The sequence below is a fragment of the Chiloscyllium punctatum genome, chromosome 9 (genome assembly GCF_047496795.1).
Source record: "Chiloscyllium punctatum isolate Juve2018m chromosome 9, sChiPun1.3, whole genome shotgun sequence".
In the NCBI taxonomy this organism is placed as follows: Eukaryota; Metazoa; Chordata; class Chondrichthyes; order Orectolobiformes; family Hemiscylliidae; genus Chiloscyllium; species Chiloscyllium punctatum.
The window spans coordinates 59,729,619-59,748,025 of record NC_092747.1 but is presented as its reverse complement, the minus strand read 5'-3'; the positions used below and the strand labels follow the sequence as shown (position 1 = coordinate 59,748,025).

Here is an 18,407-nt window from a genome sequence, read left to right as displayed (position 1 = left end):
TAAATGATGTTAGTGGATGTGCAGGTAAAACTTTGATGGATGTGGAAGGCTTCTTTAGGGCCTTGGATGGAGCTGAGGGAGGAGGGGTGGGCACAGGTTTTGCAGTTCCTGCGGTGGCAGGGGAAGGTGCCAGGATGGGAGGGTGGGTTGTAGGGGGGCGTGGACCTGACCAGGTAGTCACGGAGGGAACGGTCTTTGCAGAAGGCGGAAAGGGGTGGGGAGGGCAATATATCCCTGGTGGTGGGGTCTGTTTGGAGGTGGCGGAAATGTCAGCGGATGACCATCTGCCGGCTGTGAGGAAAATTTGCAGCTTGTGGGAAGTAGAACTTAACAGGTCATTAATTGGCCAAATGAAGAGTGGCCAGCGAATTGGTTGAAAGCTGCGCTGCAAAGGTCTAAAGCTACCACTGGCCTATTTTTTTTACCCCTTCCAACATTTATTACATTTAAAGCAGCGTGATATTGTTAGACATAGCACACACCAATCGTATAAAAATTGCAACATTACATTTATTCGAATAATTATCAATTTTCCTACATCCAACTTCTGCATAAAATACGCAGGACATGACAGGATGTTACATTCACATTAAGGATACATCATCGATTTACGTTCAACACTTAAACGGTTGTGTCACGAAGTAAGTATTAGGAACAAAGTGACGGTCAGTGAATGCAGCATTACAGCTGTCACCTGCTTATCGAGAGCAACAAAAAAAGGAATAATCACTTTTTAAAAACATTTCAGATTTCCAATATCAAAAGTTTGTAAAACTGTTTGTTACATAGACACTGCATGTCATTTACAACATTCTGAAATCTCCATACTTCAGTAATTGAACGGAGGGGAAGCAACAGGAGCACAGCAGTGACTCACTGCCTCGCTACATCCTCATTTGGAAATAGTGTCACTGCCTTGCCATAAACGGCAGCATAAGAAACCGGAAATTAGTGCGTTCTAAAAAGAAATCCCCTGGACCAGCAGCAGCCTTCAATCTTCAGCGAGTGAAGTATAATCGGAGAGAAATCCTATCTGTCTCCGTGTTATTGAGGGTGAAGCTGCAGCGGGAGCGTCTGCTCCGGGACATTGAGCGAGTGTTTAAAGACCAGGGCCGGTCTAAGCAGCGAGGCGGCAGCATGCAGGTCAGCAACTCTTCTCCTTGATGTTCTGATAAGCGGAAGAGACGCCTTTCTAGGGTGGCACTGAGCAAAAGCATGTCTTATTTTCATACGTATGCAGGTTGGTCAGGAGCTAAACCTGAAATCGTTAGCATTGCAGGGCTTGTGTCTCGCTGCCACGATTAAACAGATTTCCATTGACCCACGAGAAACTTTGTCGTCTTGCTTGGCCTACCACAGTGAGAGCTGTAAAACTGTTCTACATAAAAGCACGATCTGAGTTCGCCAGTCTTATCAAACTGTATGTGCTTTGAAGCGATCAACGAAACCTTAACGTTATATATGTGTGTATACCCGGAAACTGCTTCACTTATTTTCATGATTAACAGCACATAAGGATCACTCGACAGGGTATATGAGGGTAAAAGGATCCAAGCCCTGTTTCAGTCAAGACATTTTCGGCGTTCCTTCCTGCTTGGTGCATTGGTGTCGCAACTTGTGTTCAATAGGTCAAAGACTGCACACCAAGTATTGCAGGAGAGGCAGTGGTTGTATGACTATGGCAAATCATCTAGACCATTAACTCAACATAGTGCATACATTTTTGTTTCTGAAATAAACAATCATAGGTGCAGGCAGGTGGGACTAGATTGGGTTGGGATATCTGGTTGGTATAGATGAGTTGGACTGAAGGGTCTGTTTCCATGCTGTACATCTCTATGACTATTTGCTGCTGTAAGCTATGCAGGGAGTCGGTTAGTTCAGTTGGCTGGATGGCTGGCTGGCTTGCGATGAAGAGTGATATCAACAGTATAGGTTCAAATCCCCCACTCTGAAAGACCCTCCCCCTCAAACTCTTCCCTTGCCTGAAGTGTGGTGACCCTCAGGTTCATAAGCTCATAAGACATAGGAGCAGAATTCAGCCATTTGGCCCATTGAGTCCTCATGGCTGATATGCTCCTCATCCCCATTTTCCTGCCTTCTTTCCCATTACCCTTCAGACCATTACCAATTAAAAATCTGTCTAATTCCTCCTCAAACTTATTCGTTGCCCCAGCATCTACTGCATTTTGGGGTAGCAAATTCCACAGATTCACAACCCTTTGGGACAATTAGTTTCTTCTCAGTTTTTTTTTCTCTCTCACACACACACACACACATGAACGAGCAGCCCTATAGGCTGGGTTGTACTACTCTCTGCATGGGTATTGTATAATCTGACTGGAGTTATGTACAGGTCTTTGAGCAGTAGTCAGGCTGTGAGGCAGAAAATAAATTGGGAGTTACAAAAGGGATGTAAGAAAGGAGAAAGTAAGGGCTGCAGAAGCTGGAGATCAGAGTTGAGTGTGTGTTGCTGGAAAAGCACAGCAGGTCAGGCAGCATCCGAGGAGTAGGAGAATTGATGATTCCCGATGAAGGGCTTATATCTGAAATGTCGATTCTCCTGCTTCTTGGATGCTGCCTGACCTGCTGTGCTTTTCCAGCACCACACTCTCAATGCATGTGAGAAAGGCACAATTATAACAATCACGGGGGAGCTTCAATATGCAGGTGGACTTGGAAATTCAGGTTGGTAATAGATCTCAAGAAAAAGAATTTGTGGAATGTGTATGAGAGGTTTTGGAGCAGCTTTGGTAGAGCCCACTAGGGAACAGGCAATTCTGGATTTAGTGATGTGTTGTGATAAGGGAGCTTAAGATGAAGGGTTCAGTGACCGTAATATGATAAATTCACCCTGCAGTCTCAGAGGGAGAATCTGGAATCCGGTGTAACAATATTACAATTCTGTAAAGGGAACTACAAAGGCGTGAGGGAGGAGCTGGCCAGAGTTGATTGGAAGGGGAGCCTAGCAGGGAAGATGGTGAAATGGCAATGGCAGGAGTTTCTGGGGTAATTTGGGAGGCACAGCAGAAATTCATTGCATGAAAGAAGAAACAGTCTAAGAGGAGATGAGACAACCATGGCTGACAAGGGAAGTCAAGGACAGGATAGAAGAAAAAGGAAAAGAATACAATGTAGTGAAGATTACTGGGAGGCTAGAGGGTTAGGAAGCCTGTAGAAACAGCAGAGAAAAACTAAAGAATACTAAGGGGGGGGGGGAAGATGAAGTATAATGTTGAGCTAGCAAATAATATAAAAGACGACTGCAAAAGTTTTTTTAGTTCTCTAAAAGGTAAGAGAGTGGGTATTGGGCTGCTGACAAATGAAGCTGGAGAAGTAGTAATGGGTGAACAGAGAAATGGCAGAGGAACTGAATATGTACTTTTCATCAGTCTTCATGGTAGAAGACATCAGTAAGATGTTAGAACTTAAAGCGATGATTGTAGTAGCCATCACTAAGGAGAATATGCTGGGAAGTTGAAAGGTCTGAAGGTGGATAAATTATCCAGACCAGATACACTACATCCCAGAGTTGTAAGGGAGATAGCTGAGGAGATTGTGCAGACATTGATGGTAATCCTACAGGAATCACTGGAGTCAGGGAAGATCCCAAAGGATTGGAGATTAGCTAATGTAACATCCTTGTTTAAGAAGGGAGGGAGACAGAGGACAAGCAATTATAGACTGGTCAGCCTAACCTCGGTCGTTGTTAAAATTTTAGAGTCCGTTATTGAAGATGAGATTGCAGAGTACTTGGAAATGATTGGGAAAATAGAGCTGAGTCAGCATAGCTTCATCAAGGGGACGTCATGTCTGACAAATCTTTTAGAATTCTTTTGAGGAGGTTATGAGCAAGCTAGACAAAATAGAGCCAGTGAATGTGTTCTATTTGGATTTCCAGAAGGCCTTTGACAAGGTATCACACATGAGGTTGCTAAATAAGATGAGGGCAAGGCACTGGCTTGGATAAAGGATTGGCTGGCTGACGGAAGGTAGAGAGTTAGAGTCATAGAGATGTACAGCATGGAAACAAATCCTTCGGTCCAACCCGTCCATGCCGACCAGATATCCCAACCCAATCTAGTCCCACCTGCCAGCGTCCGGCCCATATCCCTTCAAACCCTTTCTATTCATATACCCATCCAAATGCCTCTTAAATGTTGCATTGGAACCAGCCTCCACCACTTCCTCTGGCAGCTCATTCCATTCACGTACCACCCTCTGTGTGAAAAAGTTGCCCCTTAGGTCTCTTTTATATCTTTTCCCTCTCACCCTAAACCTATGCCCTCTAGTTCTGGACTCCTCGACCCCAGGGAAAATACTTTGTCTATTTACCCTATCCATGCCCCTCATAATTTTGTAAACCTCTATAAGGTCACCCCTCAGACTCTGATGCTCCAGGGAAAACAGCCCCAGCCTGTTCAGCCTCACCCTGTAGCTCAGATCCTCCACTCCGGCAACATCCTTGTAAATCTTTTCTGAACCGTTTCAAGTTTCACAACATCTTTCTGATAGGAAGGAGACCAGAATTGCATGCAATATTCCAACAGTGGCCTAACCAATGTCCTATACAGCTGCCACATGACCTCCCAACTCCTGTACTCAATACTCTGACCAATAAAGGAAAGTATACCAAACGCCTTCTTCACAATCCTATCTGCCTGCAACTCCACTTTCAAGGAGCTATGAACCTGCACTCCAAGATCTCTTTGTTCAGCAACACTCCCTAGGACCTTACCATTAAGTGTATAAGTCCTGCTAAGATTTACTTTCCCAAAATGCAGCACCTTGCATTTATCTGAATTAAACTCCATCTGCCATTTCTCAGCCCCTTGGCCCATCTCGTCCAGATCCTGTTGTAATCTGAGGTAACCCTCTTCAATGTCCACTACATCTCTAATTTTGGTGTCATCTGCAAACTTACTAACTGTACCTCTTTTGCTCGCATCCAAATCATTTATGTAAATGACAAAAAGTAGTGGGCCCAGCACCAATCCTTGTGGCACTCCACTGTTCACAGGCCTCCAGTCTGAAAAACAACCCTCCACCACCACCCTTTGTCTTCTACCTTTGAGCCAGTTCTGTATCCAAATGGCTAGTTCTCCCTGTATTCCATGAGATCTAACCTTGCTAGTCAGTCTCCCATGGGGAACCTTGTCGAATGCCTTACTGAAGTCCATATAGATTACATCTACTACTCTGCCCTCATCAATCTTCTTTGTTACGTCTTCAAAAAACTCAATCAAGTTTGTGAGACATGGTTTTCCACACACAAAGCCATGTTGACTATCCCAAATCAGTCCTTGCCTTTCCAAATACATGTACATCCTGTCCCTCAGGATTCCCTCCAACAACTTGCCCAACACCGAGGTCAGGCTCACTGGTCTATAGTTCCCTGGCTTGTCTTTACTGCCCTTCTTAAACAGTGGCACCACGTTTGCCTACCTCCAGTCTCCCGGCACCTCACCTGTGACTATTGATGATACAAATATCTCAGCAAGAGGCCCAGCAATCACTTCTCTAGCTTCCCACAGAGTTCTTGGGTACACCTGATCAGGTCTTGGGGATTTATCCACTTTTAACTGTTTCAAGACATCCAGCACTTCCTCCTCTGTAATAAAGGAATCTTCTTCAGGCTGGCAGTCAATGATTAGAGTTCCACAGGGGTCCATGTTGGGACCACAACTGTTCACGTTATACATTAATGATCTGGATGAAAGAACTGAGGTCATTGTTGCTAAGTTTGTAGATGACCTAAGGATAGGTAGTGGGGCAGGTAGCGTTGAGTAAGTGGGGAGACTGCAGTAGGACTTGAACAGGATAGGAAAGTGGGCAAAATGGACAGATGGAATACAACGTAGAAACATGTGAGGTCATGATCTTTGGTCAGAGGAATAGACATGAACATTATTTTCTAAATGGGGAAAGGCTTTGGAAATCTGAAGCACAAAGGGACTTATGAGAATCCTGAACTGGAACTCCTAAGATTAACGTGTAGATTCAGTTGGCAGTTAGGAAGGCAAATGCAATGTTAACATTCATTTCAAGAGGGCTAGAGTACAAAAGCAGAGATGTGCTGTTGAAGCCATATAATATTTCAGACTGCATTTGAAATATTGTGAGCAGCTATGAGCACCCTATTTAAGAAAGGGTGTGGTAATATGGATGGAGTCCAGTGGAGGTTTAGAAGAATGATTTCAGGGACGAAGGCTTGTCATATAAGGAGTGGTTGAGGACTCTGGGACTATGCTAAGGATGGGGTGAGGAAATCTGATGGAAACTTATAGAATACTGAGTGGCCTGGATACAGTAGACATAGTTTCCACTGGAGGAGAGACGAGGACCCGAGAGCACAGCCTCAGAGTGAAGAGTGCTGTTGAGGCCAAGTCATTGGATTTATTGAAGACACAGATCAATAGGTTCTTAATTAGGAAAGGAATCAAATGTTAAACGGAGAAGGCAGGAGATTGTTTCTTACGTACATATTAGCCACAATTGAAAGGTGGAGCAGACTTGATTGGCCTAATTCTGTTCCTATATATTATGGTCTTAAAGCATGCAGGTATCCTAGTAGTTTTTGTATATATTGTCATTGCTTGTACCTCTGGTATCAGCTTGGTCTTAGTGGATGAGGAGTGTTGCTCCCATGGTGAGTATTTTGCTTGTTGGGGAACTGTGCATCTCTAGCACTGGATCATCCTTTAGCCTGTGCAGGTAATCAGGTCTCCTCTTGATCTGTTGTTTGCGGTAAAGGAACAATTTAGTGGTTGTGCATAGTTATCTGAGACTGATGTTATATCTGCTGTTTCACATTCACCAAGTATGATCAAATTCATAGCTGCTGCTCGCAAGGCTCACATTATTCTGCAAACTCTGACTGGCTGTTCAGTGCTCAGTTCTAGCAACAACTTAATAGTTTGAATCAAAGGCAAATTTGGCTTTCTTTTGTCTCACCTTGATTTTTTCACTCACATCTGTTACTGTTTTTGGCCTTGTTGATGTTTTTTTTTGCTGCTGGAACAGTAGTTTGTGTGCAGTTTTTTATTAGTCTTTGGACTGAACTACTTGCCATTCATTGAGTAGGTGTCCTGCTCTATTTAAGGATTGCCCTGTACATGTCTGCTGGATTTGCTTGATTTTTCCCTATGCTCCTTTTGGCAGTTTTTCATTGCTGCCTCACCCTTCCCATTTGACTGGGGATAAAATGGTGATGATGTATGGTATTGAATTTCCAAATCCATTATGGAGTGCCTGAAGCTTTCACTCATGAATTGAGATCCATTGTCACTCATCCCAATGTTTGGAATGGCACTGTGTATGAACTGCATTTTCAGGTATTCTGTAATCCCAGTGGTGGTCCTTGACATCGACAGCCCCAGCTCCCAGTAGTCAGAAATGTAGTCAACAACATAATGAAAATGGGTACTGCAGATGCTGGAGATTATCAGGAAGAGCTTTTGCCCGAAACATCGATTTTATTTTTTTATTTTTTCCTGCTCCACAGTGCTGCTTGACCTGCTGTTCTTTCCAGCACTACTCTGGTCTAGTCAGCAACATAATCAGCTCATGTGAAAGTAAAGAGATCTACTTCCAGTTTCGCCTATAGTCTGCCTGAAATATCATGTGTTATGAGTGGCTCTTTATCTTGCTAAGCTTGACATTTTGTATAAACACTACATTTGCTGATATTGCCCTTAATCTAATTGCTCATATTTGGTCAGCAGAGCAATTCCCTTGAGTTCTTCCCTAGATTCCTTGATTCCTTCTTCCCTAGATTCCCTTCTTCCTTGATGGTTTGCATGGATATAACACGATTTATCAGAATCATCGGGCTAACATCTCTCTGGCAGACATCTTGGTAACTTGTTTTACTTCTTTGTAATGAAACATTTGCAAATAGTGATTCAGCTGCTTGAAGGTAGAGCTCTGCTTCCCCGTGCTGGACATGCTTCCTTTTTCTTTTATGTGATGTTTTCTGCAAAATCCTATACCTTGATCTTTCTAGTGCTTCTACAAGTATTTGCTCTTTTTTTAATATGTTGTTCTGATTCAGCCTGGAGTGCCTCTGAGCACAATGCAAAGCTTCACCTTTTCTCTTATTAGCACAGCTTTAGCAAACAATTAATCATCTCAAAGCTTCTGCATATGTTGATTACTTTCTTGGTAGTAATTTTCTCCTCTGTCAGCAGATGTCCTCTTACTGCAGGATCTCTTATGCCTACAGTAATCCTATCTCGAATGAGATCATCCTTCAGTTGGCAAAATTCTCAAGATCCACCTAGGTGTATTAATGTGGTCACCTACAGCTCGATCGTCTCATTATCCTCTTGGGCTCTGATGTTGAATTAATACCATTCGTGAGCAACATTAACATGTGGTTCAAAGTATGAAATCTAACTGTACAAATTCCTCTGTGATCTCAGCAGCACTACAGCTTAACTGTTTCTCCAACATTGATGGCAGGGTTGCTACTCTAATTTGCACAGTCCCTTTAAATAATTCTGAAGCTATCTAATTGTTTTGCTGCTTATTTGGAAAAACAATCAATTCTGTCCCTTACCTCCTTTCATTTCTGAAGCAACAGGGCATGGAAAATCACAGTACTTTGGCTCACCCTATAATTCAAAGTTGTGGACTGTTATGTGTGTTTTATTTTGAAGTTAAAAATCTTACAACACGAAGTTATAGTCCAACAGGTTCATTTGGAAGTGCTAGCTTTCGGAGCGCGACTCCTTCAGGTAGCTGTGGAGCAGGACCATAAGAGACAGAATTTATAGCAAAAGATCAGTGTCATGCAACTGATTTGATATATTGAACAAATCGAGATTGCTGTTAAGTCTTTCATCTTTTTAGAATGGTTTGCAGGTTTCTGTTAATTAAAAGCTGTGTTCATTGGATTTTTTGCTTTATTACATTAAAATTATTTAAAATGTATTTACTTTGACCATTTAATAATGGTTTCTGGTAGAGAATTCTATGGGCAAGACGTTCAAAAATATTTATACCCATATTAACCAAACAGTTGGGGATTGCTAGTGCAATTCAGAAGGCTTTAAACTTATATGGAGAAGGGATGGGGGTATTCTAAGCAATGGTGAGAAAAAAAGAGAAAGCTGAGGATGGTTAGAAAGTTTAAAGGGAGCAACTTAAATAAACCAGGCAGGCAGGAGCATGGCAGAGAACAAGGTAACACTGAAGAATTAAACTACATTTATATCAATGCAAGAGGCCGGATGGGTAAGGTGGATGAACTCAGGGCACGATTTGAACGTGGGACTGGGATATCATAGCTATTACAGAAATAGGACTGAGGGAGAGACATGATAGGCAGCTCAGTGTTCTGGGGTATAGATGCTACAGGAAGGATAGAAAGGGGGGCAAGAGAGGAGGGGGAGTGGTGTTTTTGATTAGGGAAAACATTACTGTGGACTTAGGATATTCTTGGGGGGGCGGGGGAGTTCATCAGTTAAGCTATATGGGTGGAACTGAGAAATAGGAGGGAGATGATTACCTTGATGGGATTGCACTGTAGGCTGCCCAATAGCCAGTGGGAAACTGAGAAGCAGATAGCTAGTGAGTTCTCTCAGACATCTTTTTAAGAATAATAGGATTGTAATGGTAGGGGACTTTAAATTTCCAAACATAGATTAGGACTGCCATAGTGTAAAGGGCGTGGATGGAGAGGAATTTGTTAAGTATGTTCAAAAAAATTTTCTTATTCAATAGAGAAAGAGCAAAACTCAACCTTCTGCTAGGAAATAAGGCAGGACAGTTGACTGAAGCATTATGGGGGAGCACTTTGGGATCAGTGATCATAATTGTTAGTTTAAAAATAGTTATGAAAAAGAATAGGTCTTGTATAAAAGTTAAATTCTAAATTGGAGCAAGGTCCAGTTTTAGACAGGAACTTTCAAAAGTTGATTGGTGTATATGTTAGTAGGTAAAGGAACAACTGGCAAGTGGGAGGCTTTCAAAAGTAAGATAGCAAGAGTCCAGAGATGGTACATTTCTGCTAGAGTGAAGGGCAAGGCTGTTAGGATGAGAGAACAATAGATGACTAGAGATATTGAGGTTCTGGTCAAGACAAAGAGGGAGACATATGTTAGACATGGAAAACTGGGATCAAGTGAATCTCTTGAAGAGTATAAAGGGAGTAGGGACATATTAAAGAGGGAAGTCAGGAAGACAAAAAGGTGATCTGAGAGAGCCTTGGCAGATGAGGATAAGAAGGATCCAAAGAGATTCTACAAGTACATTAAGAGCAACTAAGGAGAGAATAAGGTCCCTTTAATGAGGGCAACTGTGTGGAGCCACAGGAGGTTGGAGACATACTAAACAAATATTTTGCGTCCATATTTACTATGGAGAAAGACATGGAAGTTAGGGGGCTTGAAATAAATACTGATCTCTTGAAAACAGCCCATATTAGAGAAGAGGAGGTCTTATAAAGGTAGATAAAACTCCAGAACTTGATCAAGTTTATCCCAGAACATTGTGGGAAGCTAGGGAAGAGCCCTAGCAGAGATATTTGTATCACCTATAGCCACTGGTGAGGTGGTAGAGGACTGGGGGCTTGCTAAGTTATGCCTTTTTTTAAGAACGGATATAAGAAGGGGCCTGAGAACTATACACTGATGAGTCTGACATCAGTGGTGGGTAAGATGCTGGAAAGGACTCTGAAAGATAGGACTTACATGCATTTGGAGAGGCAAACTTGACTGAGTTTTTCTTTTTGAGGATATGACCAAGAAAATAGATGATGGCAGAAGATGCCAAAATTGGTGTTATAGTGGACAATGATGCAAGTTATCTAAGAGTATAATGGTATCTTGATCAGCTTGGCCAATGGGCTGATGTGTGGCAGATGGAGTTTAATTTAGATAAATACAAAGTGCTGCATTTTGGTAAAGTAAATCAGAGCAGGGCTTACGTAGTCATTGGTATTACCCTGGGGAGTTTTGTCGAACAGAGAGACCTAAGGGTGCAGGTACATAGTTCCTTTAAAGTGGTGTCACACGTGGACAGGAGGTGAGGTAGACTTTTGGCACACTTGCTTTCACTGATCAGATCATTGAATGTAGGAGTTGGGACATCATGTTGCAGCTTTACAAGACATTGATGAGGCCACTTTTGGAATACTGCACATAATTCTGGTCGCTACACTATAGGAAGGATGTTACTCAGCTGGAAAGGGTGCAGAAAAGATTTGCAAGGCTGTTTCCAAGACACTTATAGTGAAAGGCAGATTTGGCTGAGGCTTTTTTTCCTGGAGCTTAGGAGACTGAGGAATGACCTTTTATAGAGATTTATAAAAACTTGAGGGACATAGATAAGATTAACAGCCAAGGTCTTTTCCCCAGGCTAGGGGAGTTCAAAACTAGAGGTCATAATTTAAAGGTGAAAGGGAAAGCTCTAAAAGGGACCCGAGGGGGAACTTTTTTCACATAGAGGCTGCTTCATATGTGGAGTTACCTGCCAGAGGAAGTGGTAGATGCAGGTATAGTTACAACGTTTAAAAAACAGGCACATGAGTAGGAAAGATTTAGAGGGATATGGGCCAAACACAGGTAAATGGCACGAGTTTGGTTTGGAAACTATGGTCGGTGTGGATAGGGTTGGACTGAAGGGTCTGTTTCCATTCTGGATGACCCTGTGACTCTTCTGGAGGAAAGAGATGCCTATGGAGTGACCTAATAGTAGCCTGTAGAATTATGAAGGGATTTGACAGGTTTCACTTTGGGGGAGCTAAAGCTAGGGTTCAATAGATACAAAATTGTGTCATGTTCTATGCATTATGTTTGAAGGCAAGTCATTCACTTATTGTTAGCTGTCCACTTTGAGCTGTTTTCATGGCAGTTCTTGTCTGTGGTGCTTTGCTGTTGCCTTCCATTCTCAGGGGCAGGGTGAGGAGGCAAGCTCCTGGAGCAGGAATCAAACCCACTTTGTTAGCATTTGGTATGAAACACCTTGTTAATTGATCATTAATGTATTTAAAATGGAGTTCTCAAACACTGTTACCTATAATGGTGAAAATGTGCAATGTGCTACAGCTTGGAAGCAAATATAGCGTAGATGATTTTAAGAGGAAGGTAAGTATACAGTGGAGAAAGGAATGATGTGCTAAATGAAGTGGAGTGGCAGCAAGAATAATTGATAACACAAACTCTAGTCTGTCTGTGAGTTGAAAATTCTGTGTACTCTTCCAGTTTGCTGTCCATCTTCATATCTCACCAGCCAAAGAGACTTTCTTGACACCAGGAGATAGAATGGCATCCTTTTCTCTGAATCGAATGAAGCAGTATAAGTGAGCAATAGGCTTTACATCTTTTTCAGCACCTGAATGTAAAGTAACAAACACTGAAGAAAGAAAGGGTGACAGTAGGCATCTGCAGTTTGCCATTGAGTAAGGAAGGTAAGATAGAAGTAAGAAAGGAAAGGAGCATACGATGTGAAAAGGTTCTGTGCTGCATCTTTTCAAGCAGTGCCAGTAACTTCCATCATCTTGATTCTAGCCCTTCTGGGAGTGTTGAGTACTTTTTCCTTCAGGTAGAAAGTGTGCAGAGGCAACCTCTGCTTCGGTGCATTATAGGCAACCAGAAAAGGTTTTAAACCTACCACAGTGTGAGGGTATAGGAAGTATTCATCACCTGCAGTGAGTCAGACTGTTGTTGTTGTGATGAGTGTAGGATGTGCAAGTGTGGCCTAAACGCTTATACTGGTTTTCTTTCTTTTACTTAAGGATCCAAATGCAGATACTGAATGGAATGACATTTTACGGAAAAAAGGCATCCTCCCTCCCAAAGAGGATGCAAATCAGGCAGCAGAGGAAGAGCTCATTCAGCACCAGAAACCGATTGGTAGGTGAAGAAGTTTAATTTGTTACTCATTCATGTGTTGTATCAAATGTAGAATAAAATCCCTACAGTGTGGAAACAGGCCCTTCGGCCCAACAAGTCCACACCGACCCTCTGAAGAGTATCCCATCCCCTCTACATTTGCCCCTAACTAACACATACCTGGACACTATGGGCAATTTAACACAGCCAATCCACCTAACCTGCACATCTTTGGACTGTGGGAGGAAACCGGAGCACCTAGTGGATACCCACGCAGACACTGGGAGAATGTGCAAACTCCACAGACAGTCGCCTGAGGCTGGAATCGAACCTGGGTCCCCAGTGCTGTGAGGCAGCAGTGCTAACCACTGAGCCACCGTGCTGCCCTCTTTTGGATTGTTTGCAAATGGTTGTCATGGTTGAAAAGTGCAGCTCTGGAAAAGCACAGTTGTTCAGGCAGCATCCAATGAGCAGGAGAATTGGAAGGTCTTATGCCCAAAGCGTCAATTCTCCTGGTCCTCAGATGCTGCCTGATTGGCTGTGCTTTTCCAGCGCCATAGTTTATCGACTGTGATCTCCAGCATCTGCAGTCCTCTCTTCTGAATGGTTGTCATGCCCTTGTAACTGTTGTCACGTTAAATGGAGCTCTTGTCCTTGTGGAGCATGATCTGAGCTGTATCTTGGTATTTGGTGCTGTTAACTTATTTTTTTTGGGCCATTGTTCCTGAAAGAACATATGCGCATGAAATCAAATTTTGGACCAATAGTATTGTGTCCTGATAGGTTGCACACAATCACACAACAGCCTGGAGTATTCCATGCGGGCCTTGATCCAGCTTAATGCTTAGCAACTGTACAAAAATATTCAAAGATGTGACATTCAAAAATGAAATTTCGAAGGGAGCTTTGGTGAGGTGGTACATATGAGGTTCTGACTGTGTGCCAAGGTAGCATTGCTGTGTGTTAAATCTTGTAAAGAATACAAGAGTAAATTTCCTGGCAGTTTAGCCCACTGAGAAATAGAATTTTTTACAGTCATTTCTAAGATTTGAACATAGAATATATTCTAACTCTGAACTGACTGAGAGGACAGTTATAGGTGCAGTGTCACATTTGATAGTTTTGCTGAGATCAGCCACTAACTGACTTGATCCTTAAATGGTCAACCTGACCAGATAGTACAACCATACCAGATAGGGTATGTAGGTTAGTTTGATCTTAGAGTAGGATAAAACATTGAGGGCCGAAGGGCCTGAACTGTGCTGTACTGTTCTATGTTTATCTCAGTCTAGAATAAACTTAATGACCAGCCTCATCAGCTTTCTGTGGTCAAGAATTCCACCTGTTCACCCTCCTCTGAGATAAAACATTTCTCCTCATCTCTGTTTTAACAGGGTGGCCCTTTATTCTGAGATTATGCCCTCTGGTCTTGGACTCTCCCACACTCCTCTACTATCAATTCCCCTTACAACTTTGTATGTTTCAATAGGTCTCCTCTCATTATTGTTATCTCCAAAGAATATAAGCCCAACCTACTCAACCCCTTCTCATAAGATGGTTCCATCATACATTGTACAGGGTTATCAGCCAGTGAGCCTTCTCTGGATAGTTTCCAAAGCCAGTATATCTCTCCTTAGATAAGAGGCCCAAAACTGTTCAGTATTCCAGCTGTCTGACCAGTGCCTTGTGTATTTTTAGCAAAACTATCCTATTTCTATACGATGTTCCCTTTTGAAATAATGCCAATATTCCATTTGCCTTCCTTATGATGAACCTGTATGCTAGATTTTTGAGATTGATGCACAGTTTTTCTCCATTTAAATCATAGAATGTTGCCCACCTTCAATTGCTGTTAAGAAAATGATGAGAAGCTGGCTTAGAGTCAGAGAGTCATAGAGTTGTACAGCATGGAAACAGACCCATCGGTCCAACCCGTCCATGCCGACCAGATATCCCAACCCAATCTAGTCCCTCCAAACCCTTCCTATTCATATACCCATCCAAATGCCTCTTAAATGTTGCAATTGTACCAGCCTCCACCCCTTCCTCTGGCAGCTCATTCCATACATGTACCACCCTCTACGTGAAAAAGTTGCCCCTTAGGTCTCTTTTATATCTTTCCCCTCTCACCCTAAACCTATGCCCTCTAGTTGTGGAATCCCCGACCTCAGGGAAAAGACTTTGTCTATTTACCCTATCCATGCCCCTCATAATTTTGTAAACCTCTGTAAGGTTACCCCTCAGCCTCCGACGCTCCAGGGAAAACAGCCCCAGCCTGTTCAGCCTCTCCCTATAGCTCAAAGCCTCCAACCCTGGCAACATCCTTGTAAATCTTCTCTAAACCCTTTCAAGTTTCACAACATCTTTCCGATAGGAAGGAGACGAGAATTGCACGCAATATTTCAACAGTGGCCTAATCAATGTCCTGTACAGCCGCAACATGACCTCCCAACTCCTGTACTCAATACTCTGACCAATGAAGGAAAGCATACCAAATGCCTTCTTCGCTATCCTATCTACCTGCAACTCCACTTTCAAGGAGCTATGAGCCTGCACTCCAAGGTCTCTTTGTTCAGCAACACTCCCTAGGACCTTACCATTAAGTGTATAAGTCCTGCTAAGATTTGCTTTCCCAAAATGCAGCACCTTGCATTTATCTAAATTAAACTCCATCTGCCATTTCTCAGCCCATTGGCCCATCTGGTCCAGTTCTTTTTGAAATCTGAGGTAACCCTCTTCGCTGTCCACTACACCTCCAATTTTGGTGTTATCTGCAAACTTACTAACTGCACCTTTTATCCTCGCATCTAAATCATTTATGTAAACAACAAAAAGTAGAGGACCCAGCGCCGATCCTTGTGGCACTCCACTGGTCACAGGCCTCCAGTCTGAAAAACAACCCTCCACCACCACCCTCTGTCTTCTACCTTTGAGCCAGTTCTGTATCCAAATGGTTCTCCCTGTATTGCATGAGATCTAACCTTGTTAATCAGTCTCCCACGAGGAATCTTATCGAACGCCTTACTGAAGTCCATGTAGATCACATCTACTGCTCTGCCCTCATCAATCTTCTTTGTTGCCTCTTCAAAAAACTCAATCAATTTTGTGAGACATGATTTCCTACGTACAAAGCCATGTTGACTATCCCAAATCGGTCCTTACCTTTCCAAATACATGTACATCCTGTCCCTCAGGAATCCCCCCCAACAATTTGCCCACCACCGAGGTCAGGCTCACCAGTTTATAGTTCCCTGGCTTGTCTTTACCGCCCTTCTTAAACAGTGGCACCACGTTTGCCTACCTCCAGTCTTCCGGCACCTCACCTGTGACTATCGATGATACAAATATCTCAGCAAGAGGCCCAGCAATCACTTCTCTCACTTCCCACAGAGTTCTCGGGTACACCTGATCAGGTCCTGAGGATCTATCCACCTTTACTCGTTTCAAGACATCCAGCATTTCCTCCTGTGTAATCTGGACATTTTGCAAGATGTCACCATCTATTTCCCTACAGTCTATATCTTCCATATGCTTTTCCACAGTAAATACTGATGCAAAATATTCATTTAGTAACTCCCCCATTTTCTGTGGCTCTACACAAAGGCAGCCTTGCTGATCTTTGAGGGGCCCTATTCTCTCCCTAGTTACTCTTTTGTCCTTAATATATTTGTAAAAACTCTTTGGATTCTCCTTAATTCTATTTGCCAAAGCGATCACATGTGCCCTTTTTACCCTCCTGATTTCCCTCTTAAGTATACTTCTACTGCCTTTATATTCTTCTAAGAATTCACTCGATCTATCTAACCTTACATATGCTTCCTTCTTTTTCTTAACCAAACCCTCAATTTCTTTAGTCATCCAGCGTTCCCTATACCTACCAGCTTTCCCTTTCACCCTAACAGGAATATACTTTCTCTGGATTCTTGTTATTTCATTTCTGAAGGCTTCCCATTTTCTAGCCGTCCCTTTACCTGCAAACATCTGCCTCCAATTAGCTTTTGAAGGTTCTTGCTTAATACCGTCAAAATTGGCCTTTCTCCAATTTAGAACTTCAACTTTTAGATCTGGTCTATCCTTTTCCATCACTATTTTAAAACTAATAGAATTATAGTTGATGGCCCCAAAGTGCTCCTCTACTGACACCTTAGTCACCTGCCCTGCCTTATTTCCCAAGAGTAGGTCAGGTTTTGCACCTTCTCTAGTAGGTACATCCACATACTGAATCAGAAAACTGTCTTGTACGCACTTAACAATTTCCACTCCATCTAAACCTTTAACACAATGGCAGTCCCAGTCTATGTTTGGAAAGTGAAAATCCCCTACCATAACCACCCTATTATTCTTAAAGATAGCTGAGATCTCCTTACAAGTTTGTTTAAAAATGTGTTGCTGGAAAAGCGCAGCAGGTCAGGCAGCATCAAAGGAACAGGAGAATCGACGTTTCGGGCATAAGCCCTTCTTCAGGAATGAGGAGGATGTGCCAAGCAGGCTAAGATAAAAGGTAGGGAGGAGGGACTTGGGGGAGGGCCGTTGGAAATGCGATAGGTCGAAGGAGGTTAAGGTGAGGGTGATAGGCCGGAGGGGGGTGGGGACGGAGAGGTCGGGAAGAAGATTGCAGGTCAAGAAGGCGGTGCTGAGTCTGAGGGTTGGGACTGAGAAAATGAGGGGGAGGGGAAATGAGAAAGCTGGAGAAATCTGCACTCATCCCTTGTGGTTGGAGTGTTCCTAGGCAGAAGATGAGGTGCTCTTCCTCCAGGCGTCGTGTTGCCATGGTCTGGCGATGGGGAAGGCCAAGGACCTGCATGTCCTTGGCGGAGTGGGAGGGGGAGTTAAAGTTTTCAGCCACGGGGCAGTTGGGTTAGTTGGTGCGGGTGTCCCAGAGGTGTTCTCTGAAACGTTCCGCAAGTAGGCGGCCTGTCTCCCCAATGTATAGGAGGCCACATAGTGTGCAGCGGATGCAGTAAATGATGTGTGTGGAGGTGCAGGTGAATTTCTGACGGATATGGAAGGATCCCTTGGGGCCTTGGAGGGAAGTGAGGGGGGAGGTGTGGGCGCAAGTTTTGCATTTCTTGCGGTTGCAGGGGAAGGTGCCGGGAATGGAGGTTGGGTTGGTGGGGGGTGTGGATCTGACGAGGGAGTCGCGGAAGGAGTGGTCTTTCCGGAACGCTGATAGGGGTGGGGAGGGAAATATATCCCTGGTGGTGGGGTCTGTTTGGAGGTGGCGGAAATGATGAAGGATGATACGATGTATCTGGAGGTTGGTGTGGTAGGTGAGGACCAGTGGGGTTCTGTCCTGGTGCTGATTGGAGCGGCAGGGTTCAAGGGTGGAGGAGCGGGAAGTGGAGGAGGTGCGGTGGAGAGCATTGTCAACCACGTCTGAGGGGAAATTGCGGTCTTTGAAGAAGGAGGCCATCTGGGTTGTTTGGTATTGGAACTGGTCCTCCTGGGAGCAGATGCGGCGAAGGCAAAGGAACTGGGAATATGGGATGGCGTTTTTACAGGGGGCAGGGTGGGAGGAGGTGTAATCTAGGTAGCTGTGGGAGTCTGTTGGTTTATAGTAGACGTCCGTGT

At 43.5% G+C, this 18,407-nt stretch overlaps 1 protein-coding gene across 1 annotated transcript in view; it reads left to right on the top strand.

Moving 5' to 3' along the window:
• The first annotated feature begins 915 nt into the window (after positions 1 to 915).
• Positions 916 to 18,407, top strand: part of pdcl3 (phosducin-like 3) — a 41,336-nt gene continuing 23,844 nt past the window's right edge. Inside the window, exons 1-2 of the mRNA XM_072577628.1 lie at positions 916 to 1,143; positions 12,740 to 12,857. Of these exons, the coding sequence (XP_072433729.1) occupies positions 1,138 to 1,143; positions 12,740 to 12,857 (124 nt within the window). The 5' untranslated portion in view covers positions 916 to 1,137. The remainder of the gene's footprint in view (positions 1,144 to 12,739; positions 12,858 to 18,407) is intronic.